This window comes from Megalops cyprinoides, chromosome 19 (assembly GCF_013368585.1).
Source record: "Megalops cyprinoides isolate fMegCyp1 chromosome 19, fMegCyp1.pri, whole genome shotgun sequence".
Taxonomy (NCBI): domain Eukaryota; kingdom Metazoa; phylum Chordata; class Actinopteri; order Elopiformes; family Megalopidae; genus Megalops; species Megalops cyprinoides.
In genome coordinates, this window is record NC_050601.1 from 27,836,411 (window position 1) to 27,863,234 (window position 26,824).

At 42.8% G+C, this 26,824-nt stretch overlaps 1 protein-coding gene across 3 annotated transcripts; it reads right to left on the reverse strand.

Annotated features, from left to right (window-relative positions):
- Positions 1–407: 407 nt before the first annotated feature.
- engase (endo-beta-N-acetylglucosaminidase) lies at positions 408–26,824 on the reverse strand. Of its 3 annotated transcripts, XM_036552974.1 has the most exons (14): positions 26,643–26,824; positions 25,879–25,958; positions 25,331–25,532; positions 24,768–24,916; positions 24,495–24,649; positions 16,765–16,913; positions 16,218–16,389; positions 7,706–7,809; positions 5,200–5,311; positions 4,625–4,809; positions 3,647–3,789; positions 3,326–3,425; positions 1,957–2,068; positions 408–1,650 (listed from the first exon to the last, which is right to left on the reverse strand). In XM_036552974.1, exons 1-14 carry the CDS (start codon positions 26,747–26,749, stop codon positions 1,276–1,278), a joined length of 2,145 nt encoding a protein of 714 aa, XP_036408867.1. In that variant the 5' UTR covers positions 26,750–26,824; the 3' UTR covers positions 408–1,275. The 3 variants fall into 3 exon arrangements, with proteins under 3 accessions (XP_036408867.1, XP_036408868.1, XP_036408869.1); XM_036552975.1 differs by lacking the exon at positions 25,879–25,958; XM_036552976.1 differs by lacking the exon at positions 408–1,650 and having other exon boundaries at positions 2,018–3,425.

Below are 26,824 nucleotides of genomic sequence, written 5' to 3' on the forward strand. Positions count from 1 at the left end.
ACATGAAGAGCACAAAAGCACCACCTTGCACCAGCAGCCATTATTTTCAGTGACAGGATTGTCACTGCATTTCAGAGGGAGGGATGGGAAGCGTACATTAAAGTCTGATATTTGAATATTTTTGCAGATCCGACTGTTAGCAGAGAATGATGTAGCAGGACTGAGAGAAATGATTTTTTTTTGTTTTTTAATGAACGATGGTGAATAAGAGTGTGCAGGTGTGACGGATGCAATCATATTCATGTACCGCTTCCTCTAAGCACAGCTTCCTGTCCCTCTATGTGCCCTTATTCCAATTCAACATTTCACACTGCAAGGAGTTCCCAGCAGGGATTAAAAAATGTTTATTCACAAGGAAAAAACATATATTTTTACACTGAAATAATTTTTATTCTTGGATTTGTGTTTTCTCCCTTTTTCACCTGTCTTTTTATGATTAGTAGTTGGACATTAGGCTCACCCCACCTTGTCAATGAAGGGGAGCAATAGCAATGCACACTTCCACCAACTGTGACTATTTTCTGCACTTCAAGTCCCATAACACAGCAGGGGGCAGGCACTGAATGATGGACAGGCACTACTCCCTCTTGCTACCTGAGCAAGTCATAGACATCAAAGAAGTCGCAGGGAGCTGACAGTGGTATGACGAAGGGACCTTGGATGATTTATCCACACCAATCCCAGTGGAATCGCACCAATTAGTTCTGCCACTGTGGGTTCCCTATGTTAGTGGCAGGAGACATGGCCAAATACAAACCCGAGCTGTAGGGCTCAACTGTGTTTGGACCAAGCATGTTAACTGTCTGGAGCCCCAAAATTATTTTTCAGAATGTATATAGTTTTTTAAAAGCACCGAAATGACCTGAATAGTCTAAAATAAAATCTGGTGTAAACTGAAATTGCCGAAGCAGAAACCATAAAAAATACTGATTTATAAGGTCCTTCATCTATTTAAAAGGCACCTTAGACGGATCTCTGAGACAGTTAAACCCAGGGAAAGCATTTGTTTTGACATACTGAACACTCTTAAAGATTCCACTGACTTGGCACAGGTGCTTAGTAGATCCAATGAAACCTGTAACAACACAAAAATGTTTTCTTTCTTTTTCCCCAAATTTTTCAAAATAACAAAGCATTGTTTAGATATTCTTGTTATACACTCATGATTCTTTCATAATGGCCCCTCAAAAACTTGCTGAGAAAAACACCAGATTCCTATGGTGGAGTTGGGGACCAGATGGGGGCCAATCACAGTTTTAAGGGGTGGAACCACCACTAAACTCCTTCCCCCTCAGCGTAACTGACGGTCCGCCTCCCCCAATGCGACTCCGGCAAGCTGAAGCCCTCCCTGCTCACAGGCTGCACCACCAGCTCCAGCAGACAGGGGGGCTCAGGCACGGCTAGCTCAGACACACGGAACATGGTGGAGTAGGCCCGGCTGATCAGCACCAGCGGGCTCAGGGGTGTCCGTGGGTTCGGTCCTCGGAGGCGACGCCACAGCACCCGGAAGTGGCGCACCAGCTGGGTGGGGTACCTCCAGCGAAGGGTTGCATTGAAGTGGAGCCTCTCGCCCCTTCGCCACACAATGTCATACAGGCAGATGTTCTGGACAGGCAGGGAGGGTGCTGAGAGACTCTTTGCATCCATAATCTGCACAGTGGGAGGGCAGGGGTTGTTTAGCGACCAGGGCATCATGGGAAAATGGTGATCTAGCTGTTCAGGGCTGCTGTTTATACAGATCATCTTTCTGTCAGAAGTGTATGGCTGTGTTGTGTAAGTCATTAAAAGACAGGAATTCAAGTCATCTGAGCCACTGACACAAAACTTAGAAAGACTGAGGTTTTTGCTCTGAATAAAGAGTGAGAGCAGAATGGGAAGGAAGCCTTACAGTGTCAGTGAAAGACATCAGTGCAGTCTCCTCAATGGAGCAGGGGCCTGTAGAGTGGTCTTGCTTACCATGATCTCTCCAATCCTGCAGCTGAAAGGGACATCCTCATCCCCTGGCTCACGGGACATGTTCACACAGATGCTCCGCAGAGCACAGCCCCTCAGCTCCAACAGGAAGCACCTGGAGAGAGAGAGAGATCAATCATTGCAACCCTCTCACCCCGCTTTCCAGTTAATTTTGGTATCTTTTTAGATTCAATTTTTATCTTAGTCTTTTGACTAATTACATTTCAGTACTTTCTCCCTTCTTAGCGTTAGTTATTTTTAGCCTATGAAAACTCAACTCGAAAACTTGACTTGTTGGTCTAGTTTTAGTTACATTGCTTTTAAAGTCAACAAAACAGCAAACCATTGTCAGATTCTATCCTAAGGGTCAGGGACTCCCAGCTGTGTATCATCGTGTATTCTGCCACCACCAGCAAACCTATCTAAACTATTAAAGGTCTTGCTTATTAGTTGACAGGTTGAATGACGTGTGGTAGTACTTGAATAGATTTAATATATAGAATGATTAGGTCAATAATTAAATGCAGTCATGAACTCAGAGTGGACATCTCAATTAGTATTCAGACTCAAGCTCAGGTAAATACAGTTCAAGTCAAAAACATTAGACTTATATTTTGAGGGCTATTATTCACTATCTAATATAACTTTGAAGTTCAGAGAAAAATTTGTATTATTTTGTAATATAGTATATTGTACCTAGCCTCTAAAGCTAACTGATGAATTGGCCTCCAAATGAACACATTTACTTACAGCATTTTCTGTAGTATAGCTACAACATTTTTTCTCCATAATCACTTAAAATTAACATATTTAGAAACAGAATGCTAGACTGAATGCAAGGCAATTAAATCAGTGAGGAAAGCAAGTAACTTGGATAGTCTGTTAGCTAATTATAAAGCACTAATCTCTCTGCATTCACTGAATACATACCCCTCATAATTATGCATTGTTCTGTCATAATGATCGAGCTGTACTTTCCATACCTCTTCCATAACTTTATCAACTTTAGATGAGCTTGTGATTTTTATAATCATCAGAATAATTTAATGCCTAAAAAACAGTGTCTGAGTAGCAGAGTGTAACCTTGATCCTACCTTTTTCAGCCAGCATGACCTAGCTAGCTACGTTAGGAAGAATAGAATTAGGGAATAACATTAAGAATGCTTTACATTTTGCAAGATGTGCCCGCATATGCTTCGATTAAACAGACATCATGGGTCCATTAGTCCATCACTGAAATTTTTGTCTCCTCATATTTTCGTCAGGAAAAATGAAAAGATTATAGTCACAGTTACTGCTTGTTTAAAGATGTTTTGTCTAGTTACCGTCACATCTTCATTGTTGAGGAATGAACCCTGCTCCCAGCTCCTACCTCACAGTCCATCCATCCGGCCTCCACGCACCACAGCTCTCTGTGAAGCGCTTCACCAGTTCATGGTCTCCCTCCAGAGCTTTGGGCTGCACGCTAGTATCTAAACACACACACACATACGCACACACGCGCACACACACAAACACATGTACACACACCATGATACTTTCAATAATTCATGCTACAGATTTCCAGGGTTTGATAAGAGAGCGAGATGACTAAGTCATGAAAGAGGGGTGACTGTGACTCATAGTGTGATAGGAGAGGGATAACTGTGACTCACAGCATGTGATGAGAGAGGGGTGGCTGTGTGTGACTCACATGGGATGTCCTGGACTCCTTCATAGGAGCACAGAGCTGCATCAGTGGTCTTCAGCTCCAGCGAGACCTTTACCCCCTGCGAGGGCTTATAGATGAAGGAGACAAGTGTGCTGGGGGCCATGGGCACATGGATGGAGAATATCCTGTCAAGAGAGACACTCAAATCTCCAAAAACAAGTCTGACTCCCAGCACAGAGGCCATGTCTCTAGAGACATTCAAACACCACAACATAACTGCCTTCCAAATGATACCTGCTAATATAAGCCACAGCCAGAATTCTGCACCATTTGCTTAATATACATGTTGTACATGTTGTATTTCTGCAATACCCTCTCATTTCAAGACAGCTACCTTCTTGCCGATCATAAACCTCTGTCATGTGAGTAGCTTGGATCACACTCCTATATGTGACATACTATATAACTACATGTTCGGTTTTATTCCACAGTATGCAGCTGGACCCATGTTAATCCCACTGATTTACTCCGCTTATGTGCATATGCTGCTTAAGTGCACTACAATGTCTCATGCACATTCATTTTCCTCAGAAAGAAGAACTCATTCAAAATAATGCACTGGCCTAGCTATGGTGTCATCAACAGCATGTACTTCTGATTCTTTTGTTCATAGAAGGGAACTCACTTCATCACAAACAGGAACTCTATATCACTCTCAGATGTCCTATTACCAAGAGTCCCAGTTTGTGACACATCATGCCATTACATAACATTGTTTATGCGCCCTTGTTTGCGTGGCTTCCATTTTACACATTAATATTATTTGTTTGGATCTGCATTGAACCACTTCATGTTAAGCACCCTGGATACATCAGCGGTGCCCTATGAACAACTCCACCCTGCATGATCTAGACACCCTGATCCCACCCACATCCCACAGTGCGTGCAACTGTGTTCACAAGCTTTAATGCTGCAGATGATACTCATATCTTCTCCAGACAGGCAGGACCACGGTTGTACCTCGCACAAACTTTGGAGTGCGTGGGTGGGATCACACCTTCAACCAACAGGGAGCAGCCGCCACTCCAGGCGTCATCGGGGCAACCGCGAGTCGCCAGCCGGCCGCCACTCTCCAGCTCCTCCCTCAGGTAGAGCGGCTGGATCTCCTGGCCGCTCAGGTTGAACCAGCCCGTGGAGCTCTCCTCCTGTGGGGAAGAATGCAGGTGTGGCACTTCATCGTCCACCCAAAAGCAGCGAGCACAGGAGCCTCTTACGAGGCACTTCCCTCCCTGTCTCTCTCTCTAGTGGCTGAAATAAGGGTTCTCTGGCTCCCTCTCCCTCTTTCTGGTCCTTATGGATGAAATGGGGGTTCTCTCTCTCGCTCTCCCTTGTTCTCTGCTTCTTATAGCTGGAATTGGGGTTTCTCTCTTTCTTTTCTCTCTCGCTTGCAGCCCTTTTGGCTGAATTCTGCCAAGGAGACTGAGCATTCGGTATGTAATGATTTCAGGTCAGATATACTCAACACGGCAAACCAGAAGCTTCATATTCGCTGTACTGGATATAGTACACATGAGAGTCACACCAGTGGCATTTACCTTCCCCTTCCAGTAGAAGCTCTTCCCAAACCCCTGGCAGAAGGAGGAGACAAAGGGGAGCTGGAAGGAGGGCCAACGAATGTACAAGAAGTCAGACAGGAGCCCCCAGAACCTGAGAGCAGAAAGTGACATCAATATTTGCTTCTGAGGATGACAGCAACCATTCTGGGTGCATTGCATTACTATAGAAACAAGTCGTCATGTTTCTTCTGCTTCCAATCCAAGTTTCAAATCCAACTTGTCTTTGGCCCCTTCTGTTGGCTTTATCATGCAATGACACCCTTCCCCAGGCTATTCTAGTGTTTCCTGATGGTCCTGAGTATGGCGTCAGATTTATGTCAAAAGTCGCAAGCACAGAAAATATTCTCAGGAGCGCAGGAAACATGCTGTGAGCGTTTAAAACATTCTTGTGCACAAAGCAGCCACCACGCGCGAGAGTGTTTCTGCTTGGCGAGCGCTGGAGGGCATACGCGCTCGCATGGGTTAACTCTGCTCGCGCGAATCGCGAGTTTTGACAATTTGGGGGCGGAAACCAAGGGAGGCACTGGCCCTCTTATGATTGCTCACTTTCAACGCAATGACACCCACATGACCTCCTTGGACCTTGCCTGACAGCTTCCGTTAACTGAACAACAGGCAGACACTGTTTGGCCAGAGGCTTGTTATTTTACATTTACATTTATTCATTTAGCAGACGCTTTTATCCAAAGCGAAGTACAAAAGTGCAAATAGTGGGCAAACAACAGGCACAAGGGCAAGATGTGTACAGGTCATACAATGCAGATAGTGCTGAAGCTGAGCGTAAGGTCAGTGTAGCGGGACAACTAATCTGATCTGAGGTAACATATCAAATACAGTCACTGGGGACAATAAAGTGCTGCTATACTACCTAGGCATAACGTAACTTACTACAAGTACAGGCCAATCTTAGATTTACAAGGTGAAATGGCAAGGGCGTCAGTCCAGGTAGAGTCTGAAAAGTTGTCTTCAGCCCACATTTGAAATTGCAAACAACTGAGAAATTTCAAACATTTGAAACAACTGAGTCCTGACAACAAGTTCGGAGTTGAAGACACAGTGGACGGAACAATGGCGGCGATACCTGAAGATTTATATGTAAGTGATACTGATAGATGGCTTTGTCTAACAACCCAGCAATTTACTTACTCTGAAATTTGGCTGGAACAAATAAATAGCTAACATTAGCTAATTAACATCAGCTATGCTTCCCCTATCATTCAGCCAATTGCATGCAATAGACGTTAGAAGTAACGTTAACGTAAGCAAATTGCTGTGTTGTTAGACGAAGCCAGCTAGCAGTATCATTTACATGTAAATCTTCAGGTGTTACCGCCGTTGTTCTGTCCACTGTGTCTTCAACTCCGAACTTGTCAGGACTCAGTTGTTTGAAATAACAAGACTCTGGCCAAACAGTGTCTGCCTGTCGTTCAGTACACGGAAGCTGTCAATCAAGGTTCAAGGAGGTCGTGTGGGTATGATTGCATTGAAAGTGACCATCGTATCGTAAGAGGGCCAGTGACTCCCTTGGTTTCCGCCCCCAAATTGTCAAAACTCAGGTCGATTCGCGCGAGCAGAATTCAACTTCACATGAGCAGAGTTAACCCGCGCGAGCGTGTACACCTTCCAGCGCTCGCCAAGCAGAAATTCTCTCGCACGTGGTGGCTGCTTTGTGCGAGAATGTTTTGTACGCTCGCAAGCATGTTTCCTGTGCTCGCGACTTTTGACATAAATCTGACGCCATACCTGGGCACCCACAGTGTATGCTGGTCTTTATTCCATCTAAGCTCTCACATTATTTAGGTTTGAGCTGTTAGCTGAACACTGCTCATTGTTTGAAAAAATATTTATATTCACTTACGTATTTAATCTTATATAAATTATTTCTGAATGAAATCTGCTGTTACACCTGTGACTGTAAAAAATTGAAAAAGCAAACTTGTTTGTTCAACATGAATCGTCCCCCACTTCAACTCATCAGGTACACCTCCCCCAATTAAGTATACTTTGTTGTTCAGTTTCTGAATGTCCTATGCCCCATTGAACAACTAATTAACCTTAATCAACTGAGGTGAATACTTTTGTATACTTTTGTACCTCTGCATTACTAATGAACAGAAACACTTCTGTTATAGTGGACATTTCCAACAGCCCCATATCTGCATCAGATGACTGACAGCAGATATTAACGTGAAGTCAGCCAGAGATCAGCACAAACAAACCTAGGCTGCAGTGAAAACCAGCATACATTGCGGGTACCTAGCACCAAGTACTGGGAAACATTGTGCCATTCCACACCATGTGTTTCTATACAAATGGTAGGCAGACATTGCCAGGAGCGTTAACCTGCAAGATGTAAACCTGAGACTATTCGTTCTTAGCCTGAGGAAATGGAGAATGTGTGCATCTGGGAACTGCAACAGCTCTGCTTGGAATGTGGAAATAAGACAGAATGCATGTCACTGAGTAAGACATGAAGAGGACCCACTTGTCCTGGTTGCTGCGGAAGGCCTTCTTGTCATGGCATTCGTACACCCAGCCTGGGGCGAAGATGGCAGCTGAGAAGCCGTGCTTGCGGATGAGTTTCATGGCCTAGGGTAGACACGAGAGAGAGAGAAAGAGAGAGAGAGAGAGAGAGAGAGAGAGAGAGAGAGAGAGAGATGGAGGGAGGCAGAGAGAGAGGTCACTCTGTCTGATCTCTGCTCTCGGCAAATAATGACCTATTTGGAAGGAGAACCTCCACCCGTTCCCAAATTAACAAGGTTTTTTATGTTTTTGATAATTTAAATATACTGTATTGTTTAAAAGTTTAAAGGATCCTTATTTGTCTTTAAAATCTTAAAAATAGACAGATCTGTATTTCATCAACTCCACTCAGTTCTTTGTCACTGTGTGTGTGATTATATTAGAGCGCCATTTGACTACCGAGGTTATGAGCCATACCTGTCTGATTTGACTCTTACATACACTCAGTAGCACAGGGGGGTATGCTTTCTTGTGAGCAGCTATTTGTCATGGGTGCGACCGGGCTGGTTTCCAAAGTTTTGTTTTGTTTTGTGATTTTTTATTAGCTTATTTTTGTCATTTGAATCTTTCTTGCATTTTTTTACGTGCGGTGCATCAGCCAGCACCATCACACCTATAAAATCACCTAGTTAAATCTGTCTGACTGATTAGGAAGGTAGTTGCTTCTTTTTTTCCCCAACAATGTCTTTATTGATTTTAACAACAACTTAGCATACACACACACATATATATATATATATATATATATATACACGCTACATGGCCAAAAGTATTTGGATGCCTGACCATTACACCAACAGAGACTGTAATGACATTGTATTCAAATACATATACTTTAATGTAGAGTTGGTCCCCTTTTCGCAGCCATAACAGCTTCCAATCTTCTTGGAAGGCTTTCCACAAGATTTTGGAGTGTTTCTGTGGGAATTTGTGCCCATTCATTCTGTAAAGCAGGGGTGCCCAATACGTCAATCGCGATCTACCGGTCGATCGCAAAAGTAGTGTGGGTAGATCGCATGGCATTAAAAAAAACAGACGTCAGCCTATCATCTATCCTCACTATGAAATTTGTCACTTGATTGACATACAGGGCAGCAATTCTGACATCTGACCTTTTCTGACACATGGGTCACCACGCATGCACATACAACCGTGCCAAAAACTCTATCAAGCTACCGAGTTGCCTAGTTAACCTCTAGTTAAATTTATTTCTTCTAAACTCAAGAAAGGGTATAAAAATGAGTGAGGGAGCTGGACCAAGTAAGAAGCCAAGAACCTACCATTTCCATACGGAATGGGAGGAGGACTTTTTTTCACAATGTCATATTCGAAATGCGTTTGCCTCATCTGCCAGTCTACCATTGCTATTCCGAAGAAGGGAAATGTGGAGCGGCATTTTCAGACTGTTCATAAAAACTACGACACTGACTAAAATGTCAGTTATCCGGACAGCAGTCATTTTTCTCACAGCTGACCACAAAAGCGAAGGCAGCCACCGAAGCATCATTCCAGGTGAGTCACTTCATCGTTAAGCACAAGAAGTCCTTCCAAGACGGAGAGATGGTAAAAGAGGCATTCGTTGAAGCAGCTGACTCATTGTTCCGAGACTTTAAAAACAAACCAGAAATATTATCTTCAATCAAAGCTCTCCAGCTATCAAAAAGCCGAAGCCATGGCCGAGGATTTGACCCAGCAACTTTGGAAGGATATCGCGGACTGCGAGTGTTTCTCACTGCAATTGGATGAGTCTACAGACGTGAGTGACACAGCCCAGTTGTGCATTTTTATTCGGATGGTGTTTACCGATATGACTGCAAAAGAGGAGCTGTTAACAGTACTGCCCACGAAAGAACACACGCGAGGAGAGGACATTTTTCAGTCTTTCAAAAACTTCATTGAGAAAACCCAGCTCCCAGTATACAAATTGGTGTCCATCACCATGGCCCGCGATGGTTGGCCGCTCAAATGGATTTATTGCCAGGTGCAGGGAGGACGATGCTTTCCCGGACTTCCTCAATTACCACTGCATAATACACCAACAAGCGTTATGCGCAAAAATGCTCAACATGAAAGAGATAATGAAGATCACCTGTTCCATCGCGCCAGATCTCTTCAAAGACGGCTATTTTGTGCGCATCTGGAGAAGGCTGACTGCGACCACTCTGAGTTGTTGCTACACACTGACGTGAGATGGCTTAGTCGAGGGAAATTCCTGCAAAGATTTCAAGAGCTCTATCTGGAGATTAAGGAGTTTTTCCATGTAGCTAAACATGCAGAATACAACCAACTAAATGACGATCAGTGGCTGCTAGACTTAGCATTTTTAACCGATCTGACCAACATGTTGAATGACCTTAATGTAGAGCTGCAAGGAAAAGACAAAACCGTGATCAATATGATCAACTCAGTTAATTCTTTCAAACGAAAAATGCAACATCTCTCCTCAAAGCTGCAGCGCCATGATTTGGCAAACTTCAAGAACCTCGCGTCAGAGCTGGAGACGCAAGGGAAGGCGTGTGTGCAACTTGACGGTGCACGCTACACAGAGCAGATTGAGAACTGTCTGTCAGAGTTTGACAAACGCTTTCAAGAATTTGTTTTACTGGAGCCAGTCGCTACATTCATGTGCTACCCTTTTCGGGATGATGCTGAGGTTGATTCACTGGCATCAAAAATTGAAACACTGTTTCACCTGAACTTTTCTGGAGTGGAGGATGAGATTTTGACACTACAAGCTGACATTCAGCTTAAGTCCAGGGCTCATGGACAGTTCTGGAACTTACTCACAGAGGAAAAGTACCCCAACATGAGGAAATGTGTTAGCTCCTTGACTGCATTATTCTGCATTATTGCATTATTCTGCATTACTGCATTATTGTTTTTTAATGCTTTTCATTGGTTAAATATTTGTAAAACCCACAGAGAGACGTAAAGGGTGACCAAGAGCATTGATTTATGAAAAAAATAAATAAAAATGATGAAATATGTAGATGCAAAGTTTCCACTCGACAGCGATGATTGTTTTGGCATTTATATTTTGAGAGGTTAGGTGAATTTAGGTTAGCACATGCATCATGTTCTGTTAACACCTGCTATCTGGTTTAGCACAAGCTAGCAACACCACTTTGACCCTGGTCAACATAGTCACACTGGTTGTGAAATACGTATGGCTTTGTCGCGTTCCAAAGCAGAGGACCTACGATGGAGAACACTCAGGCTACTGCCGCTCAGGCTGTGTCAATAGCTACACTAGCTGGTTAGCCCTAGCCACATCATGCCACATCGACGAACATGCGCTGCTCAGATATCTGCTCAGGCTGAGCAGCACACGTGCGTCACGGAACCTCTTATTTGAACTCCCTGGCTTGCCATATTTCGGCACCCATGTTAACAGGTTAGAGCAGCCACACAGCCCGTGTGAGCAGTGCGGCTCAGGTGCGGCTGCAGCAGCACGTCATCTAGATTCGGCGTGTCACCTGTTTTTTCCGCGTGATGCGTGTGGTTCTCAGCAAAAATAGACAGTGAAAATGATCTGTTGATAGTCATATTGACATCACACCAGCCTTTCACTTCAGTTTCAATGTCTATATCTGTAGACATCTCACAGACATGAAAAAAAATATTTTTTTAAGTCAACACTTCTTGTATCTGTTTCAAATTCTGTCTAAACTAAATATAAATGAAATTTATAATGATTCTATTATTCTATTATTGATGGCCATTATCAAAGGCAAACTCAATGTAGAAAGATAGGGCTGGTAATAGCAGCACCGCAGCAACAACGCTGTCCGTGTGGACACCACATGCATGCAAGCCACAGCAGTTCAGCAAGGTAGCCGTCACGCATAGGTAGACGTAGGCGGTGTGTCCCGGGCATAACTGCTTCACTCACTGGCTCATTCTACAGCGGGCAAGCTGAACTATGTCCAGACTACGGTGGCCTTAAAATATTTAAATACAATAAATTTAATGTTAACTTAAGATCAGACAGTTGCATGCACATGCACGCATGCACACACACACACACACACACACACACACCTCTCTGCAGCTGGCTATTTCTCATCCTGGTTGGAAACTAACCTTGTAATATTTTTCCATTACTTTCAGGTACAACATCATAGGGCCAAATCAACAAAGTAGCTCACATTTTGTATAGGCAATCTCTTAATTTAGGTGTGTACATGTGATAGCATTGATAAGGTCTCAACTAAGCCATAGTTTTCTGCAAAAATGTTAGCTAAGTTATATCTTGACCTTGTTCTTCTTTTTTTTTCTTTTCTAGGTAGAATATGTGAATGGCCATGTGGGAATGTGAGATGTGTGGAGAATCAGTAGTAAGTAGGTATGAATTGCTTAAACATTGCAAGCTAAAACATGGCCATCATGGGAACAGGTTCAAGCATTCCTGCCCGTACTCTAATTGTCCTTACACATTTAGATTATGGAACAGTCTTTTGAGTCATATATACCGTACTCACAAAATCCAAACAACTTCAAAGTCATCTGAGTCAGCTGAGATTTTCATGTCAGTTGTGTACATGTCGTGAGCTTTCAAATGAACGAGATTTTAGTCATGTAAACAAACATTTACGGAGACATGAAACTGTAACATGCATGTTTAAAGGTTGTGTGTTTAAAACTAACATCTACAATACATTTCATACCCATAAACAGAGAAGGATACCTTGTGTATCAACATGCTGCTGCTTCTTTAGTCAAGTGTCAATAAAGTAACCACTGGGGTGAGAATAAGAGGGTTATGAACAATGTCCTGGAAAATGTCTTGAAAAGTGGAGACTCATAATATTTAATATGCCATCTTTTGCAGAGTGGGGACACTGAACTCAAGAGGGACGGTGTCCTTAGAAGTCTGTGTGTCTACCTCAATGAGCACAGCAACACTCTCATCAAGGAGTACTTGGTTATTAATGGCATTTTACTGTGAGCTTTTAGTATTAAACTCGCGACGTTATCTTTTTTCAAAATGGTCAATTTGTTTTTCACCATTAGAACAGTAAGGAAGCTGAGAGAGGGATCGCACAGACAACCATGGGGCTTTATGTGATTCGCAAAGAAGGTGCTGATGAAGAGTAGGAGCCAGAGGATGTTGGAGTGATGATCGAGGGTGTGAAACTGCTACACGACCTGAGAAGCATTTCCTCTGAATGTGCCATGCTTTTTGGACTGATTTACAAACTCAACCTGAGCTATCCCCAGGAACTGAAATTCACATCTGAGTTCTTCCAGAAAGTGTTGATGAACTTGGATGGCAACAAACTGTCCCCAAAGGTCCAAACATTTAACCTTGTGCACTTTGTTTGGATATTGTTTAATTTTGCCATTACCCAGATTTCTTGGTAATTGTAGGTCTTGCTGATGTATTCCTTTGTCTTCTGAATTGCTGATGGAAGAAATACATTTAAAGTTTCTGTAATTTTGAAGTTGTAACTATTGGCCTGTCCATTTTTGTAATCGATTTTAATGAATCTGGTGATAAAGTTGTCAGAACTGTGCTTGTATGTGTTGCTTGGTGATTTATTACAGGAGACAGAATAACCGATTTGAAACGCATTACTTTTATGTATAATACTTGAATAAACACATTATGCTTATGTATAAGTTTGCATTAACTTAATTTAATAAAATCTGACTAAGTTATTTAATTTATTCACATTGACTCAACATGATAGAAGAATATTGCATTACATGTGACCCTTTACATTGAACTTATGTAATAAAATTAGATGGAAAATTCACATGTAATTGAAATACTTAAAGTCAACATTTTAGGCAAAATTATGTTTTTGAGTGTATTCATAACTTGTTTGACCTTCTTGATTTTTTGTAGCCCTCTACAGTTCCACAATGTAATTTTAATTTTTAGCTCACTAGACATTTTAGATAGCCGGTAATGAATTTCCCCAACAGATTAATGCTTTTACAGTTAAGAAAAACAAAAACATTACTAACACTAACACAGCCATTATATAAACACAAAAACCATAACCCATTCAGGTTCCATAGCCTGAATTTCCTCCCCCCATTAAATCTTAAGGCTTCCAGATCAGCATAGCTGTGCTATTCAAATAACTATATAACGCTAAGCTTAACCTCCTGTGCTACCATATGAATGCAGAAATCTCTTTCTTGAACACCATAGCTTGAATGAGGACTGTATCATGCCTCATTCTCAGATGGTAAAACATTATTTTTGGAAAAAAGTGAACAAAATATACATAGGAGTCTAAATCCCTTTGCTTACTGTAATGCCCACTAGCACATTAACTGAGTAACAATCACACCCTAAAGTAGTCTCGAGTTTTACAACATTACGCTCATTACTTAAAAACAAAACAAAAAAAGGACAGAAATACTTAAAGTAGGAGTTAAATAATGCCTATTTGTTCTGTAGACAATTCCCATTTTCTTAATATATTCAGTTTTTATGTCAAGATTGATACATCCTTAACAGTCTTTGAATTCAGTCCAGAGTATGTAAGCAACTTAAGTGATGTAGCCTAACAAACACCTCTAAACATAAGTGCATTTCGAAGTTGCAAATCTGAGCGACCTCACCTCAAACAATAAGTAATAACATTACTTGCTGTTTATTTTACCAAAATAGCTGTTACCTTCAAATTGTGTTACCAACGGCGTTGGCATCCGCTTCAGTCTGATCCACTCTCTAATTTAATCTGCCTGATGAAGTCTTCAACTTCGCTGGACCTGTTAAAGATGTGTGGCCATCCCCTGTATGTCACAAGGAGTCAAGCAGGAGGGATCATGCTGTACCGGAACCCCAATGATCGGAGCTGTCGCCCCACATTGTCAAACTCTTTTCGCTTCTTGTGCATGCCTGCTGCCATGTCCTGGTAAAACCTCACCGGCTGATTCTTGTAAAGGACCTGTCTTTTCGTCTTGACTGCTCTCACCACCGCTTCTTTATCTATGTAGTTCAGAAACTTCATTATGAGCGTTCTAGGTGATGCGTTAGAATCTGTCCAAGAACAGAGACTATGTGCCCTCTCTAAAGTGAGTTTTGTGCGTAATGGTGCCAGCTCCAGGTCCTCTGGTATCCAGCTCTCTAGAAAGGTGCTAGAAAGGTGCACGTGTCTTCGCCCTCTGTTCCCTCAGGTAGATTGACAAGCCTTAAGTTGGAGCCCCTTGATCTTGCCTCCAGGTCTAGTATTTTTTCCTACAAATCTTTATTTTTACCTTTCAGGGATTGTACTTTAGCTTGGAGCATGGTAACATTGTCTTCAGTTGTTGAGATCTTCGTCTCTGCTTGTGTGACTCGCTCTGCACAGTCAGTAATGTCTTTCCTCACATTCTCAAGAGCAGCTAATATACCATCAAATCTGGTGGAAAACTCAGATTTCATTTTGTTGACAGCTGCCAGTATGGTTTTTGATATGGCACTCGATTCCTCGAAGTCGTAGGGTTGTCCCTATCCAACATTGTGTCCTCAGGTGCTATGCTAGCATTAGTTGTTTTGTCGGTATCCATAGCTTTGGCACTAGCAGTAGTCTTGGAGTTGGCGCTTGGTGATGCAAAGTTCGGCAGTTGAAGTGTTTTATTACGACCTTGGCTTGCTTTTCTTTATGACGAAGGCATTACCCTTGGTTCTTCTAATGAAACTGGGTAGACAGCAGTCCCAAATACGAGTTTTAGAAAGGATTTAGTTGTCAGAGTAGCGGAACAGGTTAACATGCGTCCACTCAGCAAGCCGCCATAACTGGAAACCCTCCGGCAGTCGCTTCTTAATGCTGGTCTAGGATCAGATGTCCCAACCTCATTGCTCACCTAAACTAATCCTCCTTCTGCAGATTACTTACTTACTTACCAGCAAAAGGTAACTCTACCAGATATTAATGTGTGAGGGATGAATAATGCAAACTGCAAATTTCAGTTTTTTATTTTTCTTAAAAGTTTTTTCTAACAAAAACCCAATCTCACCTTGTGAGATTTGTTCAAGGGTTTGAATACTTTTGCAAAGCACTGTACTTTCAGCAGAAATTCAGTTTACTGAGAGGTGTCAAAAATATGGATATCTGCTATTTGTTCTATGTAAACCAAACTTGCTGCACCTGCACTGTTTGACCAACGGTCAATACTGTTTACATTTTAAAAGCAAAATTTTGGGTGTCCAGATGGGTTTTTGTTTTGTTGCTGTTGCTGGCTCATTACTGAAAGGTTACTGGCCCGATTTACCACTTAACCCAGAAATACATCAGAAAATATCCAGCTGGATGGATAAATGGATAAAATGGACAATGGATAAAAACTGTAGCAAATGTGAGTCACTCTGGATAAGGGTATCTGCTAAATCACAATAATGTAATGTAATATTATGAAACTGAACTGATCATGTGTATTAAAGTTCAACATGCCAGTACTGTGGCCTTACACTGTGACCTTACACCGTACCTCAGACAGCAGATAGATAGACACTTCCCATCACCCCCTCTCACCTTGTTGGTCTCAAACTTTCCCCCGACCACCTCACTCCGGGCAAACACATCCACCCCCACAAAGATGTCCCCCAGGCGCCCCTCGGCCACAGGATATGAGGTCATCCACTCCAGACTTTGCTCTGTCCAGTTGTAGTTTGTGAAGATACCGTCGCACGCCTGGAAAAACACTCTATAACCAGGGAGAGGGACTGATGTGAAACAACTTTTTTTTACAGATGTGGATATCAATATAGATGTAGATGTATGATCAGTACATTAAAAAATGACCCAACAGTTTACCATTAAATCTTTAAGTTAATCCTTTTTTCCTCTTCCTGAAGCTCCTCCTCCTTCACCTCTCTCCCATCTCCCATCTCCCCTTTCCGCTTTCTGCACTTTTGGCTAGTCCTGTGGCCCCTCTCTCTGTCCACTTTCTGCCTTCCCTGCCTGTTTCTCTCCTTCTCTCCTGTCTGTCTATGGCTCCTGTCTCTCCTTCTCTTCTCTCTGTGGCCCCTCTCTCTCCCTTTTCTCTTGTCTGTAGCCACTCTCCCTCTCCCTCTCTTGCCTGTTGCTGCTGTTGAGTTCGTTTTGCCACTTGAGTGTGCCATCCTCCAACACGCTGTCATACCACAGCACCATGCTGCCCGGCACACGTTCGTGCATCTGGTCTGTGAGGTAGCGCAGGAAGTGGGGCATGTTCTTCACTGCCATTTCCTGTAAGGGAAGAAAAACACCACCTGTAGCTCCACTGCCACAGGTCACTCCGAGCTACAGGGAAGTCTATGTAGCTGCGGTTCTTGTAGCGGTCTCCTATTTTTCTGCAGTTGAGGATAGCTTCAGTTTTAGTCCTTAGCACTGCTGGCATAATAATAATTATGCCCTTACAGAGTACCTTGTGCAGTTAAATTGCACTGAGAAAAGAAAGCAGAGGGGAGGTTCTAGATTGTCCTTACCAAGGAGTAGGCATCTTTACAAGAGCGATCTACTTTTGTTGTTACTTTCCTTAGTGGTAATCTAATAGCGTTGTCTAATATGTTGACTTTTCCTGGATTAAAATTGCATGCTCTAACTACATTACATACACAGTCAGGTCTAGAATTATTGGTAACCTTGCTAAACAAGCAGAAAACTACTGTAAACTATAAAATAATGCCATTATTGTCTTAAACCTTAGTTTCCAACATGTGTAATAGTGCGCTTTATTAATGAAAACTTTCTACATTAAGAATGAAATGCTTCAATGGAATCGACCAAAGTCTAAGATTTTTCAAATAATTTTTTTTCCCCAAAAAACAGGTTTCACAATTATTGGCACCCCTGGTTTAATACTTTGTGCAACTACCCCTGACACAGAGGACAGCCCTGAGTGTTTTGCTATAATTTATAATAAGGTTAAAGAACACATTTGAAGGGATTTTCAACCATTCCTCCATGCAAAACATTTCAAGATCATTGATATCCTTGGGTTTGCACTTATGGACTGCCCTCTTCAGTTCAGACCACAGGTTTTTGATGGGATTTAAGTCCAGAGACTGAGACAACCATTGCAGAATATGGATTTTGTTTTCACTTAACCATTTTTGTATGGATTTTGATGTATGTTTGGGGTCAGTGTACTGCTGGGAAATCCACCTGCGACCAAGCTGCAACCATTTCCTGGTGGAATTTCCTGGTAGATTTATTATGCCAATGATTTTAACTAGTGGCCCTGGACCACTGGCAGCAACACAATCGCAACTGGCTCTTGCTCGATTGCGCTCTTGCTCGATTGCTCTAGCTGTGTTTGTGGAGTGGTCTCTGTGCTATTACATTCAATAGGATAAAAATAAAAATTGGGGCTATTTAACTAGCTATTAAATACGGTAGGTCTGATCTACTCCTAAAGTTGAATCTTTTGTTGCCATTAGGGGACAGAGAGGGAGTTAGCTCGTTGGCAAATGCAGCTAATTCGGCTCTAGCCTACGAGAGGTTTTTTGTGGTTTTTTGCCCTCTCAGGAGCAAATCTTTAAATAGTTAAGCAGCACACTTTAGCTAGCTAGTCGAGTAGTTTAGCTAGCTAGCCGGTTCGCTTGTTAAATTTTTTCTACTATTCTTCAGCGTCAGATTTTAGGATATTCTGATTCTGGTTGTGTTAGCGCAGCTGCTGAACTGTAAACGTAGTTTTATTGTAATTTCTTGTGCTTGATTTCTGCCTTTGACTGTTCTGAGCCACCTCGGTGCGTTTAGCACTTTTTAAACTAGTAATTCTGTCTCAGCAGTAAATCTTCATTTAGGGAAAGCGTTTCAGTTAGGGGAAAAAATGTGGCCAAAACGAGAGTTGCCGGATGATCGGATTTCTGGAGGGAGACCTCCAGGATGAGTTCATCTGCGATTGTTGCTGACTTGTTGAGCACTTGGAGAACAAGATTCTTGATCTCGAGGCCCAACTTGCTGGACTCCACAGTAATCCTGAATTGTTAGAGTTCCAGGAGCTGATTAGTACGCCCTATAGGGAGATAGTGTGCTCACAAAAGCCGGGTAGGGGGGAAGATACAGACCAGATAGGGCAAGAGAGCTGGGTTACAGTAGGGCGTAGGCATAGAAAGGGGCACACAATTCCAAGAAGGGCGGCATCTCCAGAGATTGCAGTGACCAACCGTTTCGTGCCACTGCAGGATGCCCACAATCCTGAGAGTGGAAGGACTGAAGAGCCCCAGGGCACCCAGATGGCCTCATCCTCCAAGAAAAGGGAGTTAGTGATAGTGGGGGATTCAGTCATTAGAGGGGTAGACAGCATAGTGTGTTCGCACGACAAAGAGTCTCGCATGGTCTGTTGCCTGCCTGGTGCCCAGGTTGGCGACCTCCTGGAGATCGAGGACAAGCTCCTGGCCAGAGTGGGGGAGGATCCAGTGGTCATGGTCCATGTTGGAGCCAATGACATAGGAAAGGGTAGGTTCGGGTTCGGCAAGAAAAAATTATTGAGCTAGCGGGGAAGATTAGGAGCAGAACCTCCACGGTAGTCTTCTCTGGAATTCTACCAGTACCACGTGCAAGCAAAGGGAAGCAAGCCTTTATATGGAGGTTTAACATGTGGCTACAAACCTAGTGTAGGAAAGAGGGGTACAGGTTTATGGGGCACTGGGTCTCCTTTTGGAACAGCGGTGACCTGTACAAGCGGGACGGGTACAGCTGCACTGGGCCAGCATATGCTTAGGATAGCAGAGGGTTATTTAAACTAGGGTCTGGGGGGGCAGGGAGGTTATACAGTGAGATGGGTAGGGATAGACAGACTGCCAGAAGAGAACATACCATGGCTAAATATTTTATTAGTAGTGAGGAAACGATGCTTGTAAGTCAGTCAGAGCAGCACTGTAATAGAGGTGGTTCTGAGCAGCTGGGGGTCGGGGTGAAGGACAGGAAATGCACACGTGGTAACCTGAAATTCCTCTGTTTAAATGCTAGAAGCATAAAAAATAAAATTTTGGATCTGGAAACCGTTATGAGTAATAGTAATTATGATGTTGTTGGGATTACAACAACCCCATCGAGTACCTTTGGGACGAACTGGAATGGAGATTGCGAGCCAGGCCTTCTCGTCCAACATCAGTGCCTGACCTCATAAATGCTCTACAGAATGAATGGGCACAAATTCCCACAGAAACACTCCACAAAATCTTGTGGAAAGCCTTCCAAGAAGATTGGAAGCTGTTATAGCTGCAAAAGGGGGACCAACTCCATATTAAAGTATATGTATTTGAATACAATGTCATTACAATGTAATGGTCAGGCATCAGAATACTTTTGTCCATATAGTGTACATACAGACTATCCAAACACTTGGAGACGATAATATAGCCCCACAGTGTATTGAAGTATGCTAATCAATTAATCACGTCTCGGCCGGATGCACACACATTCAACGTTAGTCTACACACAAGCCGACGTTAGATTAACACCAAAATATACATATTTATAAACGTGACAAAATACCCCAAAACCCCCAAATTACGAGAGTCTTAATGTCCAGCAAGCAATAGAAATATTTCAAATACGAATAAAGTTCATCAAGATTGCAATCAAAGTCAAAGTTTGTGACGAAGAAGGAGCAAGAAGATGTGGTTCAAAAAGGAGCAACCTGCAATCTCATCACTCCAACGAATGAGAAAAAAGCAATCTTTTTGCAACCACCCACATCTTCCAACCATCAAAATCCACACCATAGGGCAAATACCAGTGTACTTTCTATACCGTTTATACCGCCCACCCTACCTCATGGTAAGCATGTGTACCGAGCTTTATGCCAATGAACAAAAGCATTGCAGAGATATGGCCACTCTTCCTTTATGGCGCCTTCACGGGCAAATTTGTGGGTACACTGCAGCCATGGAGGGATTATCATGACCACGGGCCCTGGACACAAACTCGTCACTGGCCCCTACCTACACACGCAAATAGCACACGTGCACTGCGTGTGCCCTCCCCAAGCACACAGAGTTTGGTCGCACAATAGCACAGGGCAACCCACAACCACACAGCATGTATAATAATCAACTATTTGGATTATGAATCGCATAATTACTCAATGGCTCTTATTTATCCATCAGATTTTAAATTTTGCTTGAGGTTGTTTTGGGCATATGCTAACTAACAATAAAGACAATAAAGATGAGAACTTCATTCAAAAATACGTCTTTTAATGAATGGTTACTAGGACTATTTCAGTGAGGGCAGTTGCTTGCTAGATAGTACAAGTCTGCTTCCTTTGAAAAAAGTCATCCATGGCAGCATTATGAGATCCAGCAAACCCATAGCCTTCAAATTAATTCGAATGCAACCCACATTGGGCACCGATGCATAGACACAAGTTGTAGAAATCTTTCGCAATTTAGAAAGTATCAGATTCTCCCGTTCTCTCAACTTGTGCACTCGGCAGCAACACCATCTCCAGCCATAAACATCGGCATGACAACGATGCAACATTTAAGCAAAGAATTTCTAAATAGCAGACGGGCTCTGGTTTAACATTGTAAAATCAGGGCACATTTGGAGTGTGAACAGGACTGTTGTGAATAACAGGTTATTATCTGCTACACTGTATGTTCAACGTCATTAATAATTTATTGATCAAGAGAAAATTATTTCAAAATAGAAAACGTTACAGCTCATAACATGAAGTAACATGGCTTTTAACATTAACATTAGCTAGCTAGCTAGCTAACTAACTTAATGAGATGAGTCTTCATCATCCAGAGAGCCAACGTGCCACCTCTTCAGATGCTCGAGCATAACTGATGTGCTCCCATGCCAGGCAAGGTCAGGTTTACAAATGTTGCGGTTCACAACCTTCATGGCAGAGTTAACCCTTTCGCGCGTACATTTACACTGGTGTGATTAGCCGTTTAGTGCGTATGCTTTGAGGAAACGGTGATTTAACATTAAAAATACAGCAAATGCTAACTGAAAACTATGAGAAGCTTAATAACGCTAATGAAAACATAACGAACCATGTAATGTAACGCTACATACTATAAAAAATAAGTTATGTGAAAGTGAAATGAAATAAGTGAAATGCTGCCACACTTTTGACGTCTTTGGTCCTGGTGTTGCCATCTCTATTGTTCACTCCAGTAAAGCAACGTAGCTTAGGCAACATACCTGAGCATTTCGACTCAACACAAAAAGACACGCGATGACGTCACCAACTAATCAACAATTAAATTCGTTGGCAACTAATTTGGTCATCGATTTTTGTTGACTACGTTGATTATTCGTTGCACCCCTACTGTCATTTTAGGTCTGTTTCGTTCTATACATGCCATGTACAGCACAGTATATACATCTTTAGGGGTCAAACACACACCTTAATTTAAATAAAACCGCAGTGAAAAATATCCTACCTAAACCACTCGCTTTCTTCTCGCCTTCTTTGAAGAGAAGTCATCGATCAAGTTGTCAAAGTCCAACTCCCGGACGACAAAGCAGCATCTTTAGCTTCTTTTTCTTTTTTGAGTTTATGCTTTGCTGACCTGCTAAGCGCATGTTTCTCCATGTTGACCGCGAAATTGACATTTGACCTACAGCCTAGGTCATTACGACATTATGTGATTTAATCGGCTAATTTACTAAACATTCAAACAATTTCATAATCATACTGCATTTTCAAAGTCACATTTACTCCAATATTTTAAAAACAAAAATTCTTTATGTAACAACTGTAGACTTGTGTGTTTTATGTTACGTGGGTCAGTGAGTGAGTTTCATACCTGGGTTCTCACTGCTCACTGCCAACCCCTTATAGCCAGCGTCATTGCCAGTGGAGCTAAAGGCAAATTGCCCTTAGCCTGTCGGCAACAACACTAGTTAACCAGGTCTCAGGGAGTGACGTAAGCACTGCAACCGCTCGGCTACCTGCTACCCGCTACCCCACAGGCTTTACGCAGGACTCACACAAGCTACTCACTTCAGCTCTGCCACACTTACACATTAAAAAAAAAACTAAGATAATAATAAATCTTAAGGCCAAGGACCCCCATTGGCTCCAAGGCCCTGGGCATGTGCCCACTTTGCCCATGCGGTAATCCATCTATGACTGCGGCCATATTGTTCAACCTGGCAACTATCCTTTAACAACTCTTAAAAACAATGGTCCAAAGAGGTAATACACAAAACCTCACTGGGCCATAACTCTAGGAGGAGATGGTTAAATGTGTTTTTTTATGGTATAGCACCCCCAAGTGGCCAAATTTCATGAAACCTGGTGCATACCCAGTATTCCTAATGCCAACAAAGTGTACCAAGTTTGGCATTACTCCAACAAAGCACTGCTGAGATATGACTCACTTCCTGTTTTGGTGTCTTCACCATGGAATTTCATTGGATAACAGCGGCCATATTGTTTGCCCTAGGAAAATTCTTTTGGTCAGAACCCTCTGTAGATGATACGTACCAGATTTGGTGGTGATTTTCAAAAAAAATCCAATACAGTGGAGTCTATTCAATTCATTGTGACCCAGGGATTCAGGGGAAATAAGGATCACAACTCTAGCTAGGACAAACAGTTCAAAAGTTATAAGCAAAAACGTACTCTGAAATTTGGCCTGCTGGTGGCACTACAGGGAATGATGGATTGACCCTAAATTTGGTGCCTGGATACCTTGGACTGTGCTCTATGAGGGTGCCAGATTCCACCAAAATCCACCTAGGGCTTCTATGGCCGGCCATAGAAAACCACCCCCGTGTGGCCAAATTTCATGAAACTTAGTGGGTGCCAAATATTCCCCCTGGCAATAAAGTATACCAAGTTTGGCGTGACTTCAACCAAGCATTGCTGACATATGGCTCACTTCCTGTTTTGGTGTCTTCACCATGGAATTTCATTGGATGACAGTGGCCATATCTTTTGCATTAGCAAAATTCTTTGAATAAATTTTGGTGAGAACCCTCTGTAGATGATACATACCAAATTTGGTGTTGATAGGATGAACGATCTAGGACTAGTTCGCAAATTTACAATGGGGGAAAATCCAATATGGCGGACTTAAATGGCAATGGGTACATTCGAATCGACATGACCCAAGGATTCAGGGGAAAAAAAGATCACAAGTGTGCCTTCGGGAAAGCACACTAACTAGATTTGTGCACATTTCCTGAAGAAAATTCAATGTGTGGTTGTCTGCTTGCATTATTGACTGTATGTGCGAACTATTGGAGTTGCCGTCTCCCTCTCCCCCTCCCTCTGTGTCTGGCGCTGGAGCCTGAGACGGCGCAGTAACTTGACATCAGGGGTCTCTGATGGCTCCCTTGCAGATATGTAAATGTAGAGACGTGAGCTCCCTTAGACAAAGCAATGTGTACACGTGACTTAGAGCAGAGGCTGAACTCGCCGACTATTTTGGCTCATAATTGAAAAACTGTTCATCACAGCACTGAACCAAAGACATGGTGAATCTTCGGGCAACCACACTAATAACAATAAGGGACACAAGAACAGTAGTGTGCTTGCCAAAGGGTAATCACACAAGAACAGCAGTGTGCTTGCCAAAGGGCAAATAATTGTTAGGGGTGCCAATAATTTTGTCAGAAAAACAGTGAAACATGAGAATACATATATTGAAATAAAATTATATTGTTTTCACAAACGTATGAACATATAGATTATCTGTGTTGTTTATAATATGCAGCCTGTTTTCTTCATTTTTATCAAAGGTGCCAATAATTCTGGACCTGACTGTAATACAAATATCACATATTAAAAGTAAGAATTAGTTTTTGTTGAACAGCAGGCACTGGTACATCTTTTATGCCACAGCAACTTACACTCAGCGAGTTCTCAATGTTGATCAGCCAGCCATCGAACCCATAGCAGTGGGTGATCTGAACCAGCCTATCGGCGGCCATGCGGTAAGACTCCTCCTCTGCCAGGAACAGCTCACACATCTTACCACCATCTGTCCACTCGGTGATGAAGGTCCCTGAAACAGCCAATCACAAACCAATCGATCGTCATCTGTTGTTATGCGCTCTGCTCTGAGACCAGCTGATGGCCGTCTCCCACCACTAGGGCGGCGCAGGCCCTGGGCACGGGCTCACCGAGAACTAGGACACCATGTTTGTGCGCCGCGTTGGTCCAGACGGCAGGTGGGATGGTCACCATGTTGTGGCTGAAGTAATTGAAGATGTCAATGTACTGCCAGTGATAGAAGGCATAGGGCGCTTCAGACTCTGCCCCCTGCACAAACCTAGGTAAGAAAGGCATATTCAGAGAGGGAAAATCTGCCAGGCCCACCCCCACCTCCATAGTGAATGGGAATGAGTGACAGACCCAATTGCAACTCAGTTAATGTACCTCTGAGTGTTCCAGTGTTCAGAATATGTGAGGGGCACATTTACAAGCACTGTCAGAAGTCAAGAATAAGCATGTAAAGGCATGGAAACACAGAAGGAGTTTTTCAGAGATTCTGGAATCCTTCAGATGACTCTAGCTGACAGATAAATGAGCACTGACTCTCATTCACAGGTAAATGAGGACTGCCAGCATGGCATATTCATGTATATTTTCCTGAGTACATAATGTATCACGGTTCATTCTCCATAGAGATATGTGGTAATAATGTGAAGTATATTTCCAAATGTTCTTGTGGGAGACAACAAACCTATCCTCCAGGTAGCCACCCATCATGTCATGACACACCAAGGTCTTCATCTGACAGCTCGCGAGTGGAGGCTGCCGATTGGCCAGGGGCACTGTGGCCACATTAAAGGGGTTGGCTTCACTCCGTTTCCATGACAGTAGCTCATCCAGAGACTTGAGGCTGTAGCTGATTGGTTCAGTGGTGTCTGGGTCATAGTGTTTGACTGCGAGAGAGAGAGAGTCACCAACAACCATTTGTGTCCCAGCATTTTTTCTGGAAACAACATGTGACCCCTTAAAAGACTTAATATCTTACTAGGGGCAAATGTCTCAATACAAGCATGCTTCTGCTGAACAATTAGGACTGAAAGGGTTAATCATTTCAGCACTGATTGGGCATGACTGCATTTACATTTTGTCTCTTACCCAGAACGACATACAATATGAGTGCATTTAACAATAAATTACATTGTCGACATCTGGAAGAAGCACTTATCCAGAGCAATGTACACGATGAGTACATTTAATTGATTGCGGTCTTCAATTTTCTAAATCATAATCGAGTTATACCTGACAAAGGGAAGGGCTCATATTTAATGACTTCATGCACACCGCGCAAATCCTCCGGCTGATCCAAGCAGGACTCCAAACTGTAACATACAATACCATGTATGTAAAATAAAAACAATTTGCTGTTCGTCTGTGATCACACATTTGGCTAGGTCAGGGGTGTCCAAACCTCTCCTGGAGGGCCACTTGTCCTGCATGTTTTAGATCTCTCCCTGCTCCAACACAGCTGATTCAAATGATCAACTCGTTATGAACTCCTGAAGCTGCTGAATAACAAACTGATCATTTGAATCAGCTGTGTTGGAGCAGGGAGAGATCTAAAACATGCAGGACAAGTGGCCCTCCAGGAGAGGTTTGGACACTCCTGGGCTAGGTGTTAACAGCAGCAGTCAGGCTACAACTGTACAACGGCCGCCAGCGTCAGACCTCGCCGCCATCATTTTTATAATGTGCCCAAAGCGCCAAATTGATCCACAGCACAATAATAAAAAGCCAGTTTAGCAGACGGGCCCCTTAGAATCTGAAAACACATTTTCATCAGGACATGCGTGTTGTCAAAACTGCCTCGTCGGTTACTGACATCATTCATTCGCTTGCTCTTTACAGCGATTTGGTTGATGTCATGCAGATTTTATAGCAGTCGCATATTTCTCTGCTATCAATCAGCGAACTTTATTCCTTCCACCTGTTCAAACGCTGGGACGATGTAAGAATAGTGTAGAATGGCGGAATTGCTAGAGTATACTAGTTAGCCAGCTAGCTACCTGTCAGTCTCTGTTTTCTGCAGTTTTCCACCCGCAGGTTGAGCGACTGGCTCGGTTTCCTCTCTTCGTCTCTTGAGTAAGGACACATCATCACTTTCCTCTGCCATTTCAAAGTTTGTGATGAATATTTTACTGACACTTTTATAAGCAAGTATTCAGCGTCTAAATCATCAGAACTGAAC